The 25,768-nt window shown below is 48.3% G+C and overlaps 1 protein-coding gene across 11 annotated transcripts in view; it reads right to left on the bottom strand.

Annotated features, from left to right (window-relative positions):
* Window positions 1-508: 508 nt before the first annotated feature.
* Window positions 509-25,768, bottom strand: part of arvcfb (ARVCF delta catenin family member b) — a 216,976-nt gene continuing 191,716 nt past the window's right edge. For 8 of the 11 annotated variants that reach the window (XM_035379907.1, XM_035379908.1, XM_035379909.1 and 5 more), the window contains 9 exons: window positions 14,431-14,558; window positions 13,211-13,361; window positions 12,430-12,622; window positions 11,045-11,156; window positions 10,816-10,903; window positions 10,147-10,200; window positions 8,353-8,444; window positions 6,470-6,582; window positions 509-4,066 (listed from right to left, as the gene is read on the bottom strand). In XM_035379907.1, the coding sequence (XP_035235798.1) occupies window positions 6,481-6,582; window positions 8,353-8,444; window positions 10,147-10,200; window positions 10,816-10,903; window positions 11,045-11,156; window positions 12,430-12,622; window positions 13,211-13,361; window positions 14,431-14,558 (920 nt within the window). In that variant the 3' untranslated portion in view covers window positions 509-4,066; window positions 6,470-6,480. The remainder of the gene's footprint in view (window positions 4,067-6,469; window positions 6,583-8,352; window positions 8,445-10,146; window positions 10,201-10,815; window positions 10,904-11,044; window positions 11,157-12,429; window positions 12,623-13,210; window positions 13,362-14,430; window positions 14,559-25,768) is intronic. The other 3 variants (XM_035379914.1, XM_035379912.1, XM_035379915.1) reach the window with 3 other exon arrangements.

Here is a 25,768-nt window from a genome sequence, read left to right as displayed (position 1 = left end):
TACAGCAGCAGTTACCAAACTTTTGGTGGTGGGAGGGGTCGAGGTGGATCGAGAGATGACAATAAAAATAAAACTCCCTATATGCAATACACGTCCAGTTGATAGTCAATCTAAACACAACACCTGGTGCAGTAGGTACAACTTAATGTGGCTGTTTTTACAAAACATATTTTTAAAGAAGACGTTGTATTACATTTTTGAACTTGTGTCACCCTATACTGAAATAAGAGCCAGGCCTCAGAAACTATTTTTTCTTGTTAAAAGTTTGGGAACCTCTGCTCTAGAGTGAAGCAGATCCTGGGTCATCCATGATGGATTCCGTCTCCCACAATGCCATGCATTGATGAACACGCAATCAAGCATTACTGCCCCCATATTATATTCAATCAGTGCACAAATTCAGTGCAGAGGCTGCAGTTCGCTTCTGTCTTTTCACAGGCAAAGGGCTTCGAAGGCTTGGAGTTCATGCCGAACCTAAAAGTTTAACAATAATGACAAACTGACGGTGTTCTTTCCAGGCTCGGTTTATTGAAAACACACCAAATTGATACTCTACAAACCTGTATCTTTTTCCTTTATTTTAACAAGCTTAATACTTTCCTCAGGATATTAGTGAAATTAACATAATACATTCTGTCACTGTGGCATTTTTTTCTGATCCCTACGAAAGCATTAACAACTTACTCTTCTATGAAATCAAACCGTTTTTAATGTTCTCTATGTTTAAAGGTTTATAATACAATGTAATACAAGGCAAAAACCCACCACCAGTCTAGACTACACTGAGAACAGAGAGCAAGAGTGTGTTTGTGTGTGAGAGCAAGAGGAAAGGACAGAGAGAGAATGAGAGCGAGAGAGAGAAAGAGATAAAGAGAGGGAAGGAGAAAGAGACTTATATAAAACACATTGTTTTTTAATCTACCATGGAAAAGTTTAAGGCACATGATAGTTACAAACACATTTGCTACTTAGTAGTACAGTTACTTTTATTTTGATGTTTTTTGATCAGTGATATCTACACAGGTAGGTCTTGCGCATTTTGATTTACTTTCTGCCAGTTCTTGCATTTGATTCAGATCTTGGTTTAGCAGATCTGTAGTGAACAGTCTGTAGAACAACTACAAACAAACCCCACCAACCCCTTTCTTATATTCTCCGACACAATATCAGATCCTTTGGTTGTGTACTGCAAAAAAAGGCAGCCAGGGATAGACAGAGATGATTTTTTTTTTTCAACGAACGCACACAGTACCAAAGACATAAACGTGGGCTAATTTCTTCTCTTTTTTTTTTTTAATTGAAGTTAGTACACATATAGTTATTCTATAATATCTGTCTTTGTAAACACTGTGTAAAAAAAAAAAGCAAGCTTCGGAAATTCACGGCACAAAGAAAAGCAGACTCTGACGTAGGCACATGCCAATTGCCTAGTTGATGCATGAGCTGAATCATCCTTAAAAGTACAGTAGCTTCCCTTCGCCGTTTGTCCACTGAAAAAAAAAACCTTGCGTTGGGGTTCCACCTTAAAGAACGAGAAGCATCACAGCACCACAGAACTAGTTTCTAAGCTCATAGTCTTTTTTTTTCTCTCTCTCTCGTCCTGTTTTTAATGGCATATTTCTCATCGCTACAACAAATCAACCTTCTCAGAACACCCTCTTCTCCAACTAGAAAAAATAGAGAAAACACAATAAATAAAAAGCAACATTTTTTTCTTTCTCGCTCTCTTTTTTTTTTTTTTTACAAACTGACAAAGCTTGGCCTCGTTAGCTGGAGAAAACCCCGTCTTCACTGCTCTCTCTCGGTTGTGAATGACTTCATATCAAATTACACCACAAAAAAACTGGCACTTGGAAGGAAAGGAAAGAAAAACATAAAACATCTTTACAGTTTTCTTCATGCTTGCTTAAAAGATTTCAAAAGATGCATTAGTAAAAATCTGCGCACGCTCGGAGATAGTCATTAGCAACTTCATACATCTGCAGTGATACGACGGCCATTGTCACATCGTTGTCTGTCTTCTGTCTATCCCTGCTACATCGTCCGTACTTTCCTGCTACATCGTCCGTACTCTCCTTCTGCTTCGTCTGTCCTCACCGTGTTCCAGAACCCTCACCTCTCACTTCCCTGAACGATTCTGGCAATCAGGACTTCTTCAGTTCAAAATATGTTTCCCCATCTTTAAAAAGAAACTGGTAGATAAAATTCTTCTTCGTCTTTTTTTTTTTTTTTTTTTACTTTGACAATACAAAATATAAATAGGTGACCGACATGACTTCGCAGGCTGGATACACACTGTTAGCTTTAAGCGGTTATTTCTTTATACAAACATGGCAATTCTGAATCCACTGAACGCAGTTCCCAAACGTCCGATTATGGATACACAGCTAACAACGTATAAAGACGAATTAGAAGTTTGTATAATTTTTTTCATTTTTTTCTTTTTGATCCTAATATACATTTATAAAATCAACAAAAATATAAAATGCTTTAAAATGCAACATTTGACAATAGGAGATGCTTCTTTTCAACGCAACTCTCCCAAATCCTTCACCAACACAAACCCTTAACACAAAGTGTCATTTTTCCTCTCACACTTTTTAATACAATGCAAAAAAAAAGAAAAAGAAAAAAAAAACAGGTCATGAACCAGGTTAACTGACAAACCCACATATTTGCAGCAAAACATCTGTCTTTGAACATGAAACATTTTCCAACTGATTATGTATATATATATCTTCCTCAGACCTGGCAGAACAATCCGTATTAAAATTTGACATAATACAAGTGTCTAGAATGACAAAAACATGTCGCAGTTAAAATATTTTCAAAAATATTATTTTTTAAATTTTTATTGACTGTCCCTTGTAGTGTAGGTTTTAGCATAGTAGAACAAACGGTTCTAAATATTAAGACCAAAAACCTGTGTCCCCTACAGGAGACAAAAATGAATTGCCAGATCATAGGAGGATATATACACATGTATTTATTTATTTATTTATTTATTTAAGCAATTTGTTTCCATTTTGTTTGGCGACAACGCAACAAATGTCAATTCACTCATTTGACCCCAATGAACCCCAGCAGGTATATAGCATTAGCACCTGGGTTCCTAGCGTGACTGTCAGCACCGTTAGCTGCGAAAACATGCTGATCTCAGTGAGCAGAAGGGGGGATAAAAAAGCTAACGCTCGCTATGAAGCGTGCGCATGAAGCCAGCACGTGAAACAGCATATGCGCTAACTCTGTTCAAACACCCGCCCCCCCCCATCACTTTGAGCACACCAGTCCCAAACTCAAACCACACCAATCCTCCAACCTTCCACGCCCAACCTCACTCCCAAAACTCTGAAAACCGAAACAAGAATGATAAACTACACACAATAAAGAACTCAAGGGGGAACAAAAAAAAATATATATAAAATAAAATCAATTCAGCTGTCATAAACCAAAAATCGTAAGAATGGATTTTCTTAAACGCCACCCAAGAAAAAACAATAAACAAACATACCAACAAAAAAACAACAACAAAAAAGAAGAAGTATGACAAAAAAAAGCAACAAAGCAAAACAAAAATGTTAAATTTGAGGCTGTGTTTTCTAAGCATTAAAAAAAAAGAAAATTTCATTTTGTTTCTCTCTCGCCACCCCACACCCCTCCCCTCTCAGCCTCCCTCTTCATCTCCCCCCGCATTTCTCTCAACCACGTGGCCTTTTTTCCAACAGGGCAACCTTCTATTCTCCTCCAATCACCAACCACCGCTCTTTGCACGACAATCCGCCCGGATACAGAAGCTCCGTCCTTGGTTAGGGTTTACTAAGTCCAGTTGGGAATGTAGATATGATAAAGAAGAGGAAGTAGTAATTTTTATTTTTTATTTTTTTTTTAATCTTCTGGTTTTTTTTTTATAATTCCATATTTGCTGAAAAGCATGAATGTTTGCTGCTGGATGGTAAAGTTTTTTTGTGTAAATACATGACAAATGACATCCATGTATAATGGCAGTGGTGATATATATGCGATCCTCCTCTAGTTGAGATGATGTTGCGCTGTTATTATTTTAAGCCTACAGAGAACAGAGAACAGAACAGGGAGAACAAAGTCATTCAGAATGAGGTAACTTTATAACATAAATCATCTAACATTTTGGAAATCTCTGATAAAGAGGAGATGCTACTATTTAACATTTATTTATTATACCATTGTGATTCAATAGCTGAAATGGTAGAACCAGCACATATAACATTTTTAAAATTAAAATAAAAAATCCAAACACCACAGAATACACAACACATGCTTAGCAAAAATGCTGCCACATTAACAAGGGAATGACACAATGGATGAGCGATAAGCAACTTTTTTTTGGACAACTTTCAAAAAGTAATCTAAACACGACACTCAGTGATTCAGATGTAGGATGATGAACATGGGTGATATTCAGGCTAGTGCACGGACACAATGTTCAGGCTAGTGCACGGACACGATGTTCAGGCTAGTGCATTGACATTATGTGCAGGCTAGTGTACTGACATGATGTTCAGGGTAGTGTACTGACCTTGTTCGGCCTATTTTCATTTTCTTTTACTTACCTGATGAATTCCCAGTGGACTATCCTACTGGTAATATATATTACTATATTAGTAATATACAATCTATTAATGATCTATTAACTGTCAATTGCGTTGTTATTACCAAATGTATTCAATTGTCAGCAATACCTTCTGCCCTATTCCTAGGTTTCAAAGATTTGAGCGTCTAGCGTTGTGATGTTTCCTGAATACAAAAGGCCAGTTTGAGCATTTTCTTGACTCAGCTGAATTATTCAAAACTAAAAGAGTAAAGTGAGAAAAAGTGAACAGAACTACTTTTAACTCCACAGGCACCGGGGGGGGGGGGGGGGACCTGTCTGGATTCAATGAATGTTGATTCAAGTGATTTAAACCGAATCTCATAGATGAAATGTGCTGTCAAAAGGGCCTTTAATTCCCTCATTTGCATGCAGAAGCCATTGACAGGGCTTGATTTGCTCTTGTAAGCCCAATCAAAAGCAATCTAAAGAAGCCATATCTGCAGCTGTGCTCCTCCGCGTACGTTTTCGCCCGAAATAATTAAGAGGTCTGGCAATATGGAACATTCCAGAAACTAGCCGACGGTTTGCACAGCAGGCGCGTCTGACTTGACTTCATAATGAGCAGAGAGACAGTCAAATCTTTACCGGTGTTTCTTATGAAAATAAAGCGCGAGTTGTCGCCCATCTCTAAACATTGTTTAAGGGCTCGCTGCTTCAACCTCACGAGCCATATAAAAAAATATGAAATATTCATAAACGTTAACTGACGCACACGCTCGTGCAGCCGTGATAAACGATCGCAGAAAGCCCTGCATCAAAACTAACATACCTGAAAGGTCTGTGGCAATTTACGAGAGTCGTTTGAATTTTAACGAGCATATTCCACTTATGCAGCATTAGGTATGATCTGTGGTTTCAGACACATCGTGGATCCTGTGATAAGGTAGATTCATATGAAGAAGTGCTAATGACTGATCTCCATAAGGCTGATGTGGGCTCAGATGGAACGTGGAAGCACAATGAGTATGCAGGTCACACACACACACACACACACACACACACACAGGCACGCACGCGTGCGCACACACACACACATGCGTGCACGTCCAAGGCTTGCAGACACCCGCGGGAGATCAAACCCTCGTGACAATCAGGGATGATGCAACAGATGAAATATGTCCAAATCTCGGCAAAGTCAAAGCGAAAAAAACGAAACAAACAAAAAAAACAAAACAAAACAAAACAAACAGAAGCTAGCGTTAGCATTCCAGAGCAGTTGGCGGAGACCCCCGGAAACAGCCGAACGGCAGCGGGCTTTCAGCCGCGCATTCGCCGTTTTTTCCAACGTTTCTATGGTAACCCCAGGGGAAAACGCGCCTCGGGGGGTCCGGAGCTCGCGTCCTCCGAACATCAGCGCTGCTTTTAACGTCTGCCCCCCTTAGCTTTCGTGTTTCAGAACTTGTCCCGAGTAATTCGTCAGCGCTGATGTTCGTTTAAATTCTCACAGTGCGCCGTACTGGGGGATTCCAGCCAAACGGCAGACGAATTTTAGCTGCGCCGCTGCGTGTTACGCTACGCTTCTCTGGCCAGCAGACCTCCCTTGCCTGGCCCGTGTCAGGGCTAAAATCTGAAAAAAACAATATTATTCTCAAGCACAGAGAGGTCCAGCTAACAGGAAACACGTGATAATTTTACTCCAGGAAAAGCACGTCTTTTCCAGTTTAGGACTTCCAGTTCGGAAGACTGTCTGCGACCGGTGTCGTGAGCCAACTGCCCTGGCGTAGCCATGGTAACCGTGACAAAGCCGTGTGAGCGGGTGTGGTTAAGACAGAATCATTTCGTCGTGACAAGAAAACCAACAAACAAACAAACAAAAAAAAACAAAGGAGGAAGACCTACCATGCATGCATTTAGACCCAGGAGTCAACAGGCTGGGGTTTAACGTCACAAGCATCCACCAGATTCACAGTGGGCCTGTTACTCATGATATACTGTTTCCTATTCGAGTCACTCTGCAGCAACAGGAGAAGGGGTTAACAGCAAGAGTTAAAACACAGACCGTACAGAAAAGCAGAACAAGCCAGTGTTAGTTCTCACGTGAATACAAGCTCGGAGACGCCATGGTGCTTTTCAAAAAATAAAAAATAAAAAAAGAGAGAGAGGATTCAATCAAAGCATGCAAAAAACCAAGGCCAAGGTTTGGAGAGGGGTGTTGTGCTTCGAAGGGGCAGAGTCTGTTGGGGCCCCAAGTGTGGGGGTGTGGAGCCGCCCTAATCAGGATTGGGGGTGGGGGGGGGCTGGTCAATGTTTTCAATTAAAATAAATCTATTTAATTTCAGCTCATTTCCTGAACCGACTCCACAGAAATGGAACTGAGCCCCAGCAATGGCTACGCAGTGATTGGCTACGCTGGGCTGGAAAATGATTCGCTGCTGTCCACCTGTCAATCATCTTAGTTCCTCCCCCTTAGGGGGGGGGGGGAGCAGGGCCTGCTGGGAAGCCAGTTGAGCTTTAATTATGTAGCCAGCTGCTATAATTGATCAATTAAGCGCTGAGTAACGAGGAAGACCTGTGTGCCTCAAAGCGCTGCAGGACCAGCGAATGGGGAACCCTTTACCCATATAAGCTGCAAAACCCCTGCTGTTGAACAGAACCTGAAAGGTACTCTCCTATCAATACGCACACCCATAAACCTTTAAACTAACTAAACTTTATATACCCAGTCAGAACAACAATGGGAAACGGAATGCGTTTTATAAGTCTACCAGCTACTGCATTTGACATTTGATTTTTTATTTTACCTCGGGTAAATTCACAAAAAAAAAAAAAAAAAAAAAGACCTGGCAATGCAAATCACAGGCTGCTCTGTGTCTGCAGTTTGGCATTTATCACAGTGTGTGTGTGTGTGTGTGTGTGTGTGTGTGTGCGGAAGCCTGAAATGCTAAGCTACTCCAGAACCCAGTCAGCAGGTTTATGGGGGAGAGATTTAAGTTGCTGATAAAGCTGAGGTATAGCTAAGGAAAAAAGGGGCAAAGAATGTATAAAAATGACACAGGCATCCCTGAACAGGACAGCTGTAGTGTCTTTTTAAATGAGCTCCTATGAATCTCCATCTCCATTGCATGCCTACACTCTCCCTGTTCCACAATGCCAGAGACAACTTTTTCTGCACATTGGGGGGGGGGGGGGCAAACTGAATCCTGTGCAACACTTAATATGCATGCAATTCTCTGGGAGGCCAGGGGTCATTTACTCGACAAAAAGCGGGGAAAAGAAATTGCGAAGGGGGGCGGGAACTCTCTCTTAATCTTTGCATGATTAATGACTTGGAGACTGCCGGGCTCACACTCAATTATCCACTGTTTTATATTTGCACCAGGCAAACGGTTCTGCATTAAGACTGCAGTTTGCAGATATTGACGTACATTGGCGTACAGAATGAATCACTACGGTTTTTCTCAAGGTCTTGGCATGCTTTTCATCATCTTAAAAGTTGAGTGTGATGATGGACAGTTAGACAGTTGCAGGTATGCTGTACTCAGCCCTTTGAAGAGCATGTTCTTTTACAAAATTATAAATTCTAGGTGTTCTAGAACTCCAGTGCTCTCAGTCACCGGTAGCGATTGTTACATCAGCATTAGAATGTTCGGTAAAGAACATTCTAATCGCATATTGTGACCTCACACCTTACAGGGTTAAAGATGAGAAGTGTATATATTTACTGTGCTTTTTAGCTACACTACCCCCCAGCTGAATCTCCCCAGGGGCACACCCCAGCTCACCTTTAAGGGTTCCCTCTCTGTTACGTCTGCTGGACCATCCCCGGTTTTGTACTTGCAGTCTTTGTCTCTCTGATCGATGGTGGAGTAACCGTCTGGGGGGGTAAGGCAGAGGGAGAGGGGGGTCAGGCCTTTAGATGCCACTATTCCATCAGTGTTCAGATGCAGTTACTACCACACATAATTCGCCATGATTCAGTTATTAAATTCTCAGAAATCTGCAGAAGTGACTGCATAAATGACAGAGTTTCAAATAGGCTTTTGAAGGAGGTCTGGTGTGCACACTCAGACAGACTCACTGACATACTCACTCATTCCATCGCCCTCTCGTGTGCACACACACACGTGCACACACACACGTACACACATGCATGCATGAGCACACACATGCACATGCACACGCATGCACGCACTCACGCACACATGCATGGACACACACGCACACATGCATGGACACACACGCACATGCACGCACACACAAGTACGCACGCACACACAGATACATGCGAACACACGCGCGCATGCAGCAGTTGTCCACAAGCTGGAACGCTTCATGTTCATTACCTAAACCCCAAATGTGGAAAAATCTACGGACGTGATAAGAACTCTGAGAACCCTCCTCGTTGCCTTAGCAACAGCCCTCAGGGAACCGGAGGGAGTAAGACCGGCGGCGGCGGATGGAGAGATGAAGGTGAGAGGGAGAGCAGGAGCGAGGGAACAAGGGAAGAGATGGGAAAGGAGGAGAGACGGGGAGGCAGGAGGGTAGCAGGCGGGGGGGGGGGGGCTGCGGACTGGCTGTGATGATGGAGAGAGTGAAAGGAATCAAAGGGAGGGAGAGAGGGAAGGAGGTAGAGAGGGAGTGCAGTGAGGCCCTGGGGCCGATGGGAACAAAAAAAAAAAGAGAAAAACTCTGGCCGCAGCTCAAAGTGGTCTCCACTCCAGCCGCCTGCATCCCAGGCTCCCCAATTACTGTCAATCAGGCCCGTTTGAGGGCGGGGCCAAACGGGGAAACGAGCCCCAGCAGGAGCCAGAGCAGCCTAACAGCGGACGAGAGCCCTGCTCCACACCACAGGGCAAAAATATATAAATAAATATATAAACATATCTATAAATATATATCTCACAACACTCCCACTCGACTGAGAAAGTAGGGCTCATGCTGAATTCAGAGTGGGGAGAGGGATGATTTTTTTCTTTAAAAACAGCTTGAAATTAAACTCCAAAAAATGAAGGGCAATTTTGCAGCCCCTGCTAATTCAGTCGATTATTTTTTGTTCTGTTTTTGATCTAGCTGGAGAGCGGTCTTTTTTTCCTCCCCCTGGTCATTTCCAGCTCGTCCTGTCTTCTCAGCCCATTGCTGTAAGCACAGCTTGTTAAGAGACGGCTCTGGAAAGACAGCGTAAGAAAAGGACAAAAAAAGAAGAAAGAAAGAAAAAAAATCTGCTTGTGACGCCAGTTCCAAAATGAAAACGCGATAGATCATATAATTGCAAAAGAATCGACCAGAACTCAAACAATCTAAGACCGTCCTCAGCCTGTGGGGGTTACGCGCTGAAATGCGTTCATTTCCTGCGGGATTCAGGTCCAGCGCATGCAGGTGCTTCGCGCAGCGCGTTACGAAGCAAAGCGAACATGCACGTCCGCACGTCGCGAACAGACGAAAAAATGATTGAGATGCACGTTAATGTTCTGGGTTTCGGAAACGGTGTCGTGCGAGAAGACTGCGGGGTGGGATGACCGACGGGTCTTCCTTCCTCTTCCTCTGAGGAAGAGGACCGTGCGTGGGTGCGGCCTTACCTCTGCCGAGCTCATCCATAGGTATCATATCATCGCTGCCCGATTTCTTGTGTCCTGCAAAGCACGTACATGCCAGTTTTCAAACGGGACGACCACCACAAACACACGCCTTCAGAGCCACAGTGTCAGAGAGCAACAGTCAAAATGGCGCTTTTCGGTTGTCTACCCATGAGGCGGAAAAGCGAGAGTCGGAATGGTAATCGCAAAAAAAAAAAAAAAAAACAACAGTCACAAGAGCGGGAAAAAAAGGCGGGAAAGTGCTGTCATGCTAACGACGCCTCCGTCCAATGAGATGTGAGGGACTGGTGGGCGGCGACCAGGCCTGTTTCTATCCAATCAGCGTGCTCTTCCACAGCAACAAAAAATGAGAAATAATAAAATCAGAAAAACACAAAAAAAATTGTTTAAAAATGGAAGCATTTGAGTTTTACCAGCTAGATTGCTGGGTTGTTGGTAGACCAGCCAATAAAGCAATGGGGTGAAATGATGGGGGGGTGAAGGGGGGGGGGGAGCACACCGAATGACCATGACCCATCAGTAAAAGAGGGCCCTCTGCAGCCTGTGTGCTTATAGGACAGGCTCTGCAGTACAGCCCCTTCCCCGCGGCGACGCAGGCCAGAGCAGGCCCCGTCGCCATGGTGGCAGGCCCCTCGGCTGTCAGTCACTCACCCTGGTTCTTCTCCATGAGGGGCAGGGTGGTGTCGTCGTAGCCCGGCTTGCTGTTCTTCGAACCTTTGGCCAGGCCGGAGGCTGTCGGCTGAGGGGAAGGGGGGGGTGGGGGAGGGACGGGGGGGGGAGAGAGGAGACTCCGTTATTGTCTGAACGGGACGGGTGAGAATCCGGGAGAAGATCTGATCGGGCCGAGGTTTTGGGGTCACAGTGCGCGCGGGACACGCACCTGGAAGTGCGTCTTGTTCCAGCCGTCCTTGCTGAGGGCGTTCCGCAGCTCCTTGTAGCTCCACACCGTCTGGAGCACGTGGGAGGCGGCCTTGGTCTCCCGCGGCGATTGGCTGAGGGAGGGAGGGTGGGTGGGGTTCAGGGAGGGGAGAGAACAGTGCGGAACAGAAGCCCAGGAGTTAGCGGCGCGCCGCGAGCAGAGAAGGTCCAATCGCTGGAGGCCTGTGCTCGGGAGCTCGCTTTTCATTCGCCGCCTCATGAGCTCAAGGCCCCGCCCCCCTCCTCTCCCTCAGCGATACCTCAGCCCCCCCCCCCCCCCCCCCCCCCCCCCCCCACTATTTACTAAGATTTTACTCTTCAAAACTTCAAAAGTGCGTCTGTGCCTGAGATAAAAGGAGCTGGCACGTACACCGACTCAAACCCTTTTAACGGGAAAGAAGTTGAAACGTATATTTATAAACCGCGACGGTTCGTTGGGGGTCAAACACGCAGCAGCATGACAGACCATAATCAGGCAGAGCAGATGGGCTGAATAAATGTAGTTTAAATAAATGAAGGAAATTTTCCTAAAAAAAAAAATTAAATGTGGTTTCTGAGAATTCTCCAGAATACCACTGGAGGATTAGTCATATCCTGCATTTAACTGAAATAATGTACTGTGTACTGATGACCTACGTAGGTTAACAGCTCCACACAGCAGCCAAGCTAAGAGCTAAGTTAAAGCAATAAAACAAGCCCGGACCAATCTGAGCTGGGCTGCGTGAGAGGAGAGCAGTAATTGCAGTAATTCATTCCTGGGATGAAAGATTGGGCCTAATGGATCTGAAAGGTTGTGTGATGGGAGAGGCGGAGAGAACTTTGGGCAGATCCGCCCCCCCAGCTGCAGGCAATGGCCGATTCTACTCAGGTGTGTTCTACAGCTGTTAGACTCAGGTGTGTTCTACAGTGGTTAGACTCAGGTGTGTTCTACAGCTGTTACACTAAGGTGTGTTTTACAGCTGTTAGACTCAGGTGTGTTCTACAGCTGTTACACTCAGGTGTGTTCTACAGCTGTTAGACTCAGGTGTGTTCTACAGCTGTTAGACTCAGGTGTGTTCTACAGCTGTTAGACTCAGGTGAGTTCTACAGCTGTTAGACTCAGGTGTGTTCTACAGCTGTTACACTCAGGTGTGTTTTACAGTTGTTAGACTCAGGTGAGTTCTACAGCTGTTAGACTCAGGTGTGTTCTACAGCTGTTACACTCAGGTGTGTTTTACAGTTGTTAGACTCAGGTGTATTCTACCGCTGTTTTGAACAGGTGTGTTGTAACGCTGTTTTGGACAGGTGTGCTCTACCACTGTTTTGGACAGGCATGTTCTGTGGTGGTTTTCATTCTGAGCCTCGTACCTCGTCCTGTTGATGGCCACCAGCTTCTCCACGCCCTGCGCCTGGACGAGCGAGCGGGCGTTCTCTGAGCTGTCTGTCACAATCTCGTGGATGGTGTTCAAGATGGCCACCACGGTGTCCTCCTCCAGGTTCTTGGCCGGCCGCTGCTGGCCGCTGGGCAGGTTGCTCACCAGGTCTCTCATGGCGTAGCTCCCTGCAGCGATGGGATAGGGACAGCAGAGGGCGCTCTTACACACTCTGCACACAGTTTTCACACTGGTCATTTTGCATTGAGCTAAAACTGACACGTCTTAATTCATTTAAATCGGTACTTCATCAAAGGTGGAAAGAGCAGGGGCCCTGCTGTGTTTCTTCCACCCAACTCTGCTGATGTGACTAATTAGTTCTGCCTCCTGGCTGAAAAATTGTGCTAATTAGCAAATCCAGGTGACTGGAGCAAAATAGCGGGGAGAACTTCTACTTTCTGATCCTGGATTTTCCACCTCTGTACTTGATAGCGGTTAAGGAGTCATATAATATGTCTATGGTCCCCGTGAGCTGCAGCCTTGGATTTGTAGTTTTCACTTGTAGTTTTCATGAAATGTCTCACAAAGCACCTCAAGAGGCTGCAGGTTCAAATCCCAGGAGGGGCAGTGCCACTCAACCTGGGAGCAAAGGTGCTTAATCCAAAATGACTTCCTACCGCAGTCTAGGATGATTGTGATGTAATAAGGCCTTGAATGAGGCCCGTCCGCTTTGGGAACAAACGGTAAGTAACGCACCAGGACGGTTCTCTCCCCACCTATCAGGTCTTTGTTCCGGCGGTCGATGGACAGGTTGCGCAGGGCGATGGCCACGGCGCGCACCACCTTGTCCGAGTCGGAGCGCAGGAGCTCCACCAGGATGGGCAGGCCCTTCTCCTTCCTCACCGTCGCCCGGATGTAGTTCGACCACTGAGGAGAGAGAGAGAGAGAGAGAGAGAGAGAGACGCACCAATCACCGAACAGCCTCACCCCAGTCAGGTCACGTCTGGAAAAACTCACCAACACTAAACAAATAAAAACTGTTCCACAGAAAAACAAGGCCTTGGAAGGCAGTAAATAATGTAATTTGTCTGTAATTTGTCTCCATTGAACATCAATAGATTTAAAATTTCATCTTTTCGGCAACAGAAAAACATTTCACTTTGACATGAAAGAGTGTGCAGCAGCATGTCGGGTGCCCCTGAGATGTAATTAAATTCATGCACTTCCACAACCTGGCCACTGGATGGCAGTAGAGAGCCTTAAGCCCATAATCCCCTGTGACACGGCGAAGATGAAAAGACATTTGCACGAGCTTTCAGATCCTCTTAAGGACCGAAGGCCTCACGCTCGGCCCGTCTCACAGGCCCGGGGGTTTGATGTGCCAGTGGCTCCAGATTCCTGTTTGTGTGGGAGCGTTTAGAACAGTCCCAGTTTAGACAGCGTAATCATGGAAAATGTGCTGCGTTTCAGCCGGGGTAGAAAACCCCTTCACATCAAAATTACCAGCCCCGCGTCTGTCAGCACTATCTGAAGGGAGAGAGGGAGTCTGCAGTCAAGTGTATTTGTGTATGTGTGTGTGTGTGCGTGAGTGTGTGTGTCTATGTGTGTGTGTGTGTGTGTACGTGACAGTGTGTGCCTGTGCATGTGCGTGTGTGCGTGTGTGTGTGTGTGTGTCTACGTGTGTGTGTGTACGTGCATGTGCGTGTCTGTATGCCTTGTGTTGTTCAGGGTGTGTATGTCTGTGTTTGTGTGTGTGCGCGCAGCGTTTGTGCAAAGTATGTGTGTGTGTGTGTGTGTTTGGGTGAGTTTGTGCACAATAGAAAGAGTGCCTTGCGTCTTGCTGCTCACACACACAAACACACACAGAGCAGGAGTAAAGATGGCGACAGGCCAGGCCTGTTGACACACACAGACAGCAGGGGTGGAATAATTCAGCCCTGTGGACCCCCCCCCTCATCCCACTGCCCCCCCCCCCCCTCCCCACCCCCCTACTCACAGTCCACTGGCCGGCGCTGAGGTTCTGCAGTGCTCCGGCTGCGGCTTCCAGGGTGTTGTAGTTCTGGCTCTCGGTGAGCAGGGACAGGTAGAGCCGCACCACCTCCGGCTGGTACAGCAGTTCGAAGCCTGGGGGGGACACGGGGGGGAGGGGCGTTAGACATGGGGGGGGGGCACTGTCACAGACACACACGTCATGGAGACACACACGTGGGTACCCTAGCGCTGTCATGGAGACACACACGTAGGTACCCTAGCGCTGTCATGGAGACACACACGTGGGTACCCTAGCGCTGTCATGGAGACACACAGTCACGACAGGGGGTTTAAAAGCAGGGGGTACCCTCATAGAAACGCACTCAGGCACCTCAAGGCACATTCACACAAGGGGGATCCCTTTCCAGAGAAACAGTCCATGGGGGGGGGGGGGGCGTGTGCTGGGGGGGTTGTCAGAAATGGGGATACCCTCTGACAGAAACGGGAACGTCCCACAGAGCACTGTGAGCCCTACGGGGGTGTCAGAAAAGAGTGGGGTTCCACACACACACACAGAAACGCAGCCGGGCCGAGACGTGCAGAAACACGACGTTTATGTGCCAGATGTGCCTGTCCACAGCGGCATAAAAAAAAGGTTTTTATGAGACAGTAAGAGAAGCCGCGTCTCTACAGGAAGCTGTAGAGGCGAGGTGAGAATGGAACAGCCTGGCTAACAATCGGAAAACAATACCTGTCGTAAGAGATAAATACTCAGCGTACGCGCTGAAGGACACAAAGGGAGGCCCCCCTTTGTGAAGGAACACGGCCCGGAAGAGACAAAAGGAAACACAGGTGCATCTCAAAATCAATCAGCCGCACGCACCGCACAAAACCGCAAACAAAGATCCACCAATCACAACTTCTCGCCGCCTTATTAGCAAACGACTTTATAAACATCCCTGCCCGTTCACCCAGGACATCTAGGCTTAGCGCATTCTTACTTCATCGCCCCAGATAAAAAAAAAAAAATAGTTCTGTCATCGCACGATACACTCTCTACCTGCTTTAGCCCTGGTGCGAGCAGGTGTTAGGAACTGTCCCAGTAATCCGGTGGTGACACCATTTCATGCGTTGACTGCAATGGCACAGCAATCGGGAGCAGGGCCGCTCCCGACCGTCATTCGCTGAAAAAAACTCAGCAGAAAGCCGGACAGACTCCCAGCATGCACTGCCACACCAGAGGTGGGGGAAACTCCTGTTCCGGGAAAGGCGACGTGCACACACACACACACACACACACACACACACGCCGGTCTCTGTTTCCATCCATTACCCCAGCTCAATTAACTCATTAGCAGAGCGCGGCGGCGCTGGACACCGCTAACGAAGCTGTCGCTCACCAGCGCGTCGGGAAACGCAGCTAAAATGTCCGCTCGCGTAAGTGACTGGGCGAACACCCGTTAAATAATTAACGGAAGCGGGCATCGAAACCCGAATCAGAGGGGATACTCGGTGGCGCATTCGGTTAAGGCACCACACCGTGTGACAGTGTGACCCGGTTCTCCAGCCTATCCATGTCAGTCTCCTTTTACGCTACAGCAAGGAGACTGGGGGCCTTATCATTTCCACCGCTATAGTTATTCATAGTTATTAAAAGCTCATCAGGAGCTGTTAGGCCACACCCACGCCCTCGGACCCGCAGCCCATGATTGGCGGTTTACACCACGGATACCGCTTTGATGTGCGCGAGCGTCGCTCAGGACAACAGCCTCCGTCACACGAATTACTAACGGTCAGAGTGAAGCGTGAGGTATAGATCTCGGCGAAAACTCAGCGCGCACCAATACTCGCCCCCCCCCGCCCCCCCCCCCCCCCTCCAGGAACAGAGCGCGAGACGTCGATATCCTAATAGGCACTTTGCAGTAGTTATCCGGTCCCAGATGCCGGCCGATTCGAGGGGCTTTAAATCAATCGGGGGAAGTCAATCGCGTCCCTGCAGAGGATGGCTGAGGCTCTGACCCCTCTGTCCGTGTGCTCCTCATACATAATCACACAGCGCCGCTGCTGCGGCCTCCCTCTCTCTCTCTCTCTCTCTCTCTCTCTCCCTCTCGCTTCCTCTCTCTCTCTCTCTCTCTCTCTCCCTCTCCCTTCCTCTCTCGCTCTCTCTCTCTCTCTCCCTCTCCCTCTCTCTCTCTCTCTCTCTCACTCTCTCTCTCTCTCTCTCTCTCTCTCTCTCTCTCTCTCTCTCTCTCTCTCTCTCTCTCTCTCTCACTCCCTCGCTCTCTCTCTCTCTCTCTCTCTCTCACTCTCTCTCTCCCTTCCTCTCTCCCTCTCTCTCTCTCTCTCTCTCTCTCTCCCCCTTCCTCTCTCTCTCTCTCTCCCCCTCTCCCTTCCTCTCTCTCTCTCCCTCTCTCTCCCTTCCTCTCCCTCTCTCTCCCTTCCTCTCTCTCTCTCTCTCTCTCTCTCTCTCTCTCTCGCTCTCACAGTCAAAAAGAGGCCAAAGAGCCCGCGACCGAGGCTCCCGCCTCCAAATCAGCAGCTCCGCCCGTGCCAAGGTCAGCCCCGGTGGACAAGGGGGGCAATTACCACCAATCACCCGGCCCCGCCCTCACCTGTCACTCAAACCGAGCTAACGGGGGGGGGGGGGGTGGGGGTGGGGGGGGGAGGGGGGAGGGGGGAGGCGGGTGGGACGAACGACCCGCCCCGTCCACAGAGCCCCGGAAACGGCAGGCTAAGTAGCAGTACGCTCCCCACCGACGCCACGTAACATACCGCCCCTCAAATCAGTGACCCCCCCCCCCCCCACCTCATTTTCATTCCGGAAAAGCCGCGGCAGCTTATCAATCACAGTCCAGCCATTAATAACTCTTTACTTCTCTCCTCGGTGTGCGAGAGAGAGAGAGAGAGAGAGGGAGGAAGGGAGAGAGAGAGAGAGAGAGAGAGAGAGAAAGAGAGAGAGGTCATCAATCTCTCGCCAAACGGGCGACCTGGACGGAGTGTTTGTCACTCTATCCGTTTAACGCCTTTCAGGGGCCAATCGTTAACCTCCCTCCCACTTCTCCCTCTCCCTCCCCCTCCCCCCTCCCCCTCTCTCTCTTTCTCTCTCTCCCTCCCTCTCTCTCTCGCTCCCCTGTGCCAGTGTAATTACATTATCAGCTTTCAAACGCGCCGTAAGGAACGCGAATCGAACCGCGCTTCCCCCCCCCCAAGGTCACCCTGGGAGCCAGGCCGGACATCTCAGAGGAGGCTCCGCTCGTTAAAATCGGGCGTAAATCTCCACGGCCAGAGCCCATCTGAACGGCCCCGCCGCACAATCTTTACCGATCACTTAATTTCAGAAAGAGCAACGCAAGCGCACGTTACAGAGCCGATCGGCGAGCCTGAGGCCCACCGCAAAATTTTTACTGATCACTTAATTTCAGAAAGAGCAACGCAAGCACACAACCCAATAGCGCATAGTTACAGAGCCGATCGGAGAGCCAACATGGCTGCTGAAGGGACCCCATGTGACAGAGAGTGGGGGGGGGGGCGGGGGGTGGTGGGGCGAGTGAATATCTAATTCGTCTGGCGAGTGAAGTGGCATTTGATTTCTCGTAAGTAACATGCGCTGTTTTACTGAGACCGACGTGATTTATTGAAAGTTAAACTAAACGGCGCTTTGCTTACACTTGAATTCGCGAACGCGCCGCTCTTGCTCGACCTGTCAATCACATACTGTACAGCGCTGTATTTCAATTACGCATAAACGTTTTTTTTTTTAATCTATAGAAGAAATATTTATTTCAGACCGTTTTCACATTTGTGACACATGCGTTTATTAAAGAGGAGTATCTTTATACACACATACACACACACATAAATTATAATAAATAATAATAATAATAATAATAATAATAATAATAATAATAATAATAATAATAATAAAGCTGTGAGCTGTGCAAATGCTAGACGTGGAAGAACACTGAAAACCATGGACACGCAAAAAGATGTATTCAAGGACAACGATTCAGGTATTGCCTTGTATGTTTCACCCAGGGCTTCTGAACAGAAAACCAAGCACCACACGCAGCTGCTGAGTGCTGCCTTGTCTGCTGTGCTCTGGGAATCTGACGGGTAGACGCATAGTTAATTGTCAGCAAAAAAAAGTTTAAAAAAAAAGTTTTCTGAATCACCCTTTGAGAATGGCCTGTATCTCAGTACATACTGTAAGGTTTAACTGAAACTTGGCACAAGTCTCATCATTTCATACTTGGCACGAGTCTCACCATTTCATACTTGGCACGAGTCTCACCATTTCATACTTGGCACAAGTCTCACCATTTCATACGAGACTGCGTTGAACAGGATGTACGACACAAAGGCAGTCCAGGTCGACGCAACGATGTCATAAGTCCGCTAAATACTTCTGGCGGTTTGCTTTACCTACAATCCGCTGGTCAGCTGATCCTTCTGATGACTCGTGGTCCAGTGCAGGAGGGACTCTAACTGGAGGCTAAAGCCGTCTCCACCAGGGCCGTAAAGAACACGTTTCAAGTTTTTATACTTCGTTGCCATATCAACCAGGCTGACTGGAATTTGATTTGGTGAGCTCGTACACAATACACCAACAATACACACAACGATGCACCATTGCAGACACCGAGGTCATGTCCCTGGGATTTCTTTTTCCATGTCCATTTCCAAAGTCATTTCATTTCATTTCATTTCATACAGCAGTGAGAACACACGTTGCAATTCATTCAGGTTGCAAGTCCTCCATGTAACCAGCACTAACCAACCTACAGTGGAGGACATGCAGTACTGTTATACCTGCCCCTGAAGACATGCCTACAAACAATATTTTAAGAGTACAGCATCAAAGCTGTGCAATTGCACCTTGATCAAGGTACAAGTACCGATATCGCCTAAATTCGAGGAACGCCGATTTCAACAGACGCTCCTCTCTTCCTCTGTATCGCAGAAGACGGTTTATTCACGCTGACTTGTCTGGAGCAGACGGATGACTGTGCTGCTCACCTGCAATTTGAAATTATAATTTGGCTGCGTCTTCACACCACGCCGCGTTTCTTCTGTCATCAATCACGCGCCTGCACTCATTTGCGAGGCGATGAATTACGCGGCCTGTGCAGCGTACGAGGCGCTCAGCTCCAGCCCGGGAGCGGCAAAGATACAGCAGGTTTCCTTTCAAACACGGCCAGTTTAAACTCGGGGAACAGTCTGAGTGGACTCTCCTTTCAAACACAGCCATTATGAACTCTGAGAAAAGTCTAAGTGGACTCATCTTTCAAACACGGCCAGCTTAAACTCTGGGAACAGTCTGATTGGACTCTCCTTTCAAACACTTGGGGAATAGTCGAATTGGACTGTTCTTGACAACACAGCCATTTAAACTCTGGGAACAGTCTGAGTGGACTCATCTTTCAAACACAGGCAGGGTAAACTCTGGGTACTGTCTGAGTGGACTCTTCAGCTGTGGAGCCAACAGCACTGGTGTTGAAGAGCCCCAGGGTCCACCGGGTTTTCCTTCATAAAAACCAATTCAGACACAAGCAACCAGGGTGAGCAGTGAGTTCAAAGTCAGTGTTCTAGAACTCCACTGCTTTCAGTCACCAGCGGTGATTGTTACATCAGCATTAGAACGTTCAGCTAAGAACATTCTCATCACATACTTGGGGCTGCACACATTAAAGGGTTAACTGTGTAATCAGCTGCTTTAACCGATCGATTAAGCGACGAATAACAACAGAATCCCATCTAGGACACGGGGTGCAGTCTCGAGCTCTAGTCAATCAATGACCTAAAATTAAGCTCTTTAGCGCTGAGATGCACCGCGAAGACACGGCGGCTCTCCTGGGCCGGAGTTTAAGATCCCTCCGCCCAGGGCTGAGCAGGGGAAGGATGCCCACAGCAAGCTTACCTCCCCCATCCAGCCACACATTCAGCTTTCTGGGCACGCCCACAGTAGACTGCTGGACGAGGGGGGAAAAAAATGAAAATGCGCAGCGGACTTTCGCTTCTAAATCTACAGCCCACACCCGTAATTCAGAGGAGAGGCGGAGCAGGATGCGGAGGCTGGCCTGGGTTCGCACCGCTGTGGGTGGGTAAACCTGGCCTGGGTTTCTCCCCGTCCCCTCGGACCCACAGAACTTTAACCACACTCATCCCCTTTAAGAAAGGTTTTTTTTTTTTAAACTTTCATTGGGGGAAAAAAAAAACAGATTCATGTTTGCGTGTGGAGCATGGACACCGGAGTCAAGTTGTTTGAAATACTTTTCGCCTTTTAGACACCAGTACAGATTACTTAAAATCACTGACAAATAAAAAAAAAGGTCTCAGTGATCTGCTTTCAAAATGTTACCACCATCTGAACTATTTCAAGCACATATTTGACCCGAAGTGTGAAAGCATGACATTGCGAGCGGCTTCAGATTGAAAGGCTCTGAGTCTCTAACGACCAAAGAGCGAAGAGCGAAGAGCGAAGAGCGAAAGGGGGCGGCGGTCTTCATCGCGCGCGGTAACGAAACGGTCCCCCTCGCCCGCGACCCGCCTCCTTTCCCGCTTAAAAAAACGCTGGAACCGCAGCGGTAACACTAAAATAAACCCGAGCGGCGGAAACATAATTCTGCATAACTTGCCTTTTTTTCCTTTCTTTTTTTTTTTCTTTAAATGCCACGTTGGGTGTGCAGTCAGCACATTAAAATGCCATAAATCAGCGCTGCTCTTGCCGCAGACCTCGGGGCCCGTAAATGAAACGAATAGCAAGTTCTTTGGTGCTACAGGGTCGCCAGAAATTCAAGTGCAAGAATCCAGCCAAGAATCAGAAAACACACATTTCCCCCGTTCCCCCCGTTCCCCCCCCCTTGTGTAATTTCCTGGGCCGGCCTCGCTTCCAGTTGAAGCGGGGGGGGGGGGGGGGGGTTACGAAACAGAGCCGACCAAGCCAAGAACCCGGCTACGTCACCAAAGGCCCCCCCCCCACCCCCCACCCCCCAAGTGAGAGCAACGAAAGAACGGAGTCCAGAGCCTTCAGCGCCAACTCCTCTCGCCATCTCTCGAGCCTTCGCCGGGTCGTACAGAGCTACTGTAACCCCACCCTGCTCCGCACGCAGCCAAAGTCCAGAGAGACGGGTTGGGGTGGGGGTGGGGGTGGGGGGGGGGGCTTTTCAGACATGCGGGGGCGGACGTTTCGGCGCTAATCGAGCCACAGGACGGTTCCGCTTTCTCCCCTGGCTCGGCCCCGTCCCAGGACTGGGGCGTTTTTTGGGTTTCGTTTGACGCTCAGCCGAGTGCCAGTGGCATCGGGGGGCTGGAGCGGGAACAAAGGGATGGGCCCGAGCGAGCGATCCCTGCCAGGTCGTTACGGAGGGGATTATGACTCATTATGAATAATTGGCCCGGTGATGGGATGTGACCTCTTGCCCTCCCCCTATGATGGAGCAGCACCCGTTTCTACTCTCATTGGGCACATATGCAAGTTCCGCAGTGTGTGTGTGTGTGTGCCTCACTGTGTATGTGTGTGTGTGTCTCACTGTGTGTGTATGTGTGTGTCTCACTGTGTGTGTGTGTGCGTGTCTCACTGTGTGTGTATGTGTGGACATGTGTGTGTGTATACACACACACACGCCTCTCATCAGCTACAGTACATACATAGCTTTCCATTTTCTCTGCTACTGAACCCCTCTCTCTTTCTCTCACACACACAGACACTCACTACCTGACTCATACACACACACACACACACATACACACAGAGACACAGAGACACAGAGACACAGACACAGACACACACACAGAGACACACACACACACACACACACACACACACACAGAGACACACACACACACACACACACACACACTCCCTCATTTTTACACAGATGTACAGAGCCCATTCCCGCACAGACTCCATTACCCAGTGGACCCGCTCCACGGGGGAACAGCTAAAAACACCGGAATGTGCTGAACGGTGAGCTGCCGTCCCCCCCGTCCGCCCAGCTCTAAACGAGGTGATCCGGGGAGGGGGAAAGACACACGCAGCGGCACTGAACTGCGAGCTCGGGCTTCAATTATCGGCTAAAACCGTAAAACGGAAGATTAGCCTGCAGTCTGGAAGCCGGGAGAGACGGCACTAAAGTTGCGGGGCGGACGTTTGGCGGGGGGAAAAAATTGAAAGCCTCATCAATTACGGGTAAAAGTAACTGGCTTGAAGCCGGCTTGTGATTGGCCGCCATTAAAGGGCAGGTGTCGATGGGGAGACGCCGCTGATGAGATGGGCGAAATGACTGATCGGCAGGCGTGCGGAGATGGCGGACCACGCGCCAAGGCCGGGTGCGAAGTCTTTGTTTTTGTCACGACGTTGACTTCGTTAATCGAAACGAAAGAGAAGGGCTTTAAGTCCTCTGCCGGGTGTCGCCGATGGCGACGACACTGGCCAATCCGGACAGCGGATTCGCTTCGAAACGGACACCGGGTACCCGTAGGAACCGAGGCTGCCTCCGTCAGTCTCCACGGAGGGAACACGTTTGGCAGGCGCCACAAGGGAACGCGGCCGTGGTTTAGCACATAAAAATGCAAGCGAGCGAACACCAGGACACAGGAGATTTAACTGTGAAACACAATGAAAAAAAAACAGACTTGTTTAAAGACTTCGGTCTTCAGAGCTGTATTATTTTGCACTCAGCAGACACAAACACCGTGTGCGGATTTATCCTTCCAAGGCCCTCGGTCATGTCTGTACCTGTTCTCAGATCATCTGCCACTGGAATCATAATTGTATTGTGCTGAGCGCGCACCCCTCTAATGAGCTAGAGACCGTATCCCACAATGAAAATGCCACACAGCATGGTGCCGTAAGGGTACCGCTGATAGGAGGAAAGACCCATCCGTCACTGACGACAACCAATGACTTGCCTCGGCCCCAAATGGGTAGCTAAGGGGCAGTAATACAACGGCAACCCAAGACTACTCAAGCCAACACAGCTCCCATGACATCAAACCGGGTGCGACCCCCTGGCCATGATTGGCTAACGATGCAACCGCAGACTCGCCAGTCTAAGCAGAATGACAGCCTTCACGGCCAATCAGCAGCTTCACGTCGGCCATTTTTCTTCCATTTACTTGCTAATTAAGACAAAAATATTGCCAATGAGGTGAGACAGTTTGACTCATCACAGGATTTGCCCATGGGGTGAGAACATTTCACTTGTCAAGCAAACGGTAACTTCAACAAGCACCAACTGGTTCAAGGCTCCCTCATTTTCCTCTTTGTTTCTCTCCCCCTTTCAATCCATCCCATCCCCATCTCTCCCTCTCTCCTCTTTGTATCTTTCTCCTCTCTGTCCCACTCACTCACTCACTCTTTCCGTTTCCCTCTTTGTCCCTTCCCCTCTCCGTCTCTCTCATCCCCACTTCTCTCTCCTCTCTGTATCTCTCGCCTCTCTGTTCTCTCTCTCTCTCTCTCACTTACTCCATCCCTGTGTTTCCCTATTTCTCTCCTCTCCATCACTCTCATCCCCACCTCTCACTCTCTCCTCTCTGCATCTCTCTTGTCTCTCTCTCTCTCTCCCTCCCTCACACTCTCTTCCTCCTGAAGGGGAAAAGTAAAAAAAAAAAAGAAAAGTGCGGTGTCTGTGCTTCCCTCTGTCTGAAAGGCAGGCCTGCAGATTACTAATGAACGCATCACAGGGAGAGAGAAACAGAGAGAGAGGGGGAGGAGCCTGCATCTCCGCGGTTCTGTCTCCACTCCAGAACACAGACAGACACGGGCACAGCCGGGCCCTGGAGACGGGCCCTGGAGACGGGCCACCGCCACTCAAACCCGGCCCAAATTATCCAGAGCAGCAGGAGAGGAAGGAGAAGGAGGGGGTGGGGGGGGGGGATCGGGCTGAGTTTTAATTAGTGCTTACCGTCGCCATCCGCGAGCGCTAGCGTGCTAGCGAAGCTAGCGTGTTTGAAGGCTGGCCAGCGGTAGGGTAGGGGGAAGGAGGGTGACCCCGAGGGGGGACGGGCAGCTGGCCCCCGGATTTTGCCGGAGGACACGCCATCCTCAGAGAACACAAAGATGCCCCCGGTATGCAGCGGGCCTGGGGGGGGGGCGGGGAGGGGGGTGGGGGGGGGGGGCAGAGAGGAAGGGGCCACAACAAAGCACCTTCTCTGTCTCCTCTTCGCCAGTCGGGCTCGTTGTCATTCCACCGGCGAAGCCTCAGAAGTCGACGGGGAGACACTGTCAAAGGAGCTGATTGATATTTTAAAGCTCTCCCTTCACCCCCCCCCCGACAGGGGGTCCCCCTCTCCCCGTTCCGAACCAGGCCCAGCCCCCACCTCTCCACCCCAAAAAAAATGAAAGGGAAAAAGTGTTTACTTTCAGAAAAACGGCCAATTAGTCCCCGCTGTGGCGTCCCGTGGACGTGTGGCTTTTTAAGCTCTCTCTTGCCTGTGAGGAGACCCCGCGCACCGATCGCGCGGGACTGGAGCTGACCCGCTTCCGGATCCTTCTCAATGGACAGCATTGTTGCTGTGTCACACACACACACTTAAACCCCACCAACTCACCACCGCTCTCCTCTCCCACCCCAATAACATCCGGCAATCGTCCCTACAGCAACAAGCACACCTGCCAACAAAAAAAACTTACACTTCTTCCAAAAATGGTCCATCACGAAAATCTTCAAAATCTAAATAAAAAAATAAAAAATAAAAAACCTCATCGCACATTCCAGAATATGTAAATATCCTTTGAATAGCATTATTGCCAACTACACTGTGTGGGGAACAACAAGAGAGATGGAATGAACTATGAAATCTTTCATAACTGCAGTGATGCCCTCAAGAGAATTTTGTTTTTATTCCTATATCCTCAGAAAACAATAATAGCTGGTGTGGCCGGGGGAGGGGGAGGGGAGGACAAACTGTCAGGCTTGCCAAAATCCTTCCAAATGTCCACAGCTGTCAATAAGGCCCACAGCAGAGATCTTCCTTAAAGGCCATTCAACAGTCCAAACCAGGCAAGACTGTGGAGAATATTTTGTGTTACTTTGGCAGAGAACTCCATCATTAAAAAAAAAAAAAAAAAAAAAAAGAAAAAACAAGAGTCCTAGATTCACAAAACCCCACATTGTGCTCTATCAACCTGACCTCCAGGGGTCACACCAGGGTCTTCCCAGAATGCAATGCAAACCATCCTGTACGCTGCTCTGTCTGCTGCAGATCATGGAAACTTAATATGTCTGGCCAAGCCAACACACACAGTGTGTTATGAAAATCAATATATCAGAAAATAACGACCTAAACATCTAAACAGAGAGAAAAGGAAGAGAGAGAGAGAGAGAGAGAGAAAATTAGATTTGGTTTGTCTCCTGTTTTGC

This window comes from Anguilla anguilla, chromosome 10, assembly GCF_013347855.1.
Source record: "Anguilla anguilla isolate fAngAng1 chromosome 10, fAngAng1.pri, whole genome shotgun sequence".
Taxonomy (NCBI): Eukaryota; Metazoa; Chordata; class Actinopteri; order Anguilliformes; family Anguillidae; genus Anguilla; species Anguilla anguilla.
The sequence above is the reverse complement of the archived record's forward strand: the minus strand, read 5'-3'. Positions and strand labels throughout refer to the sequence as shown.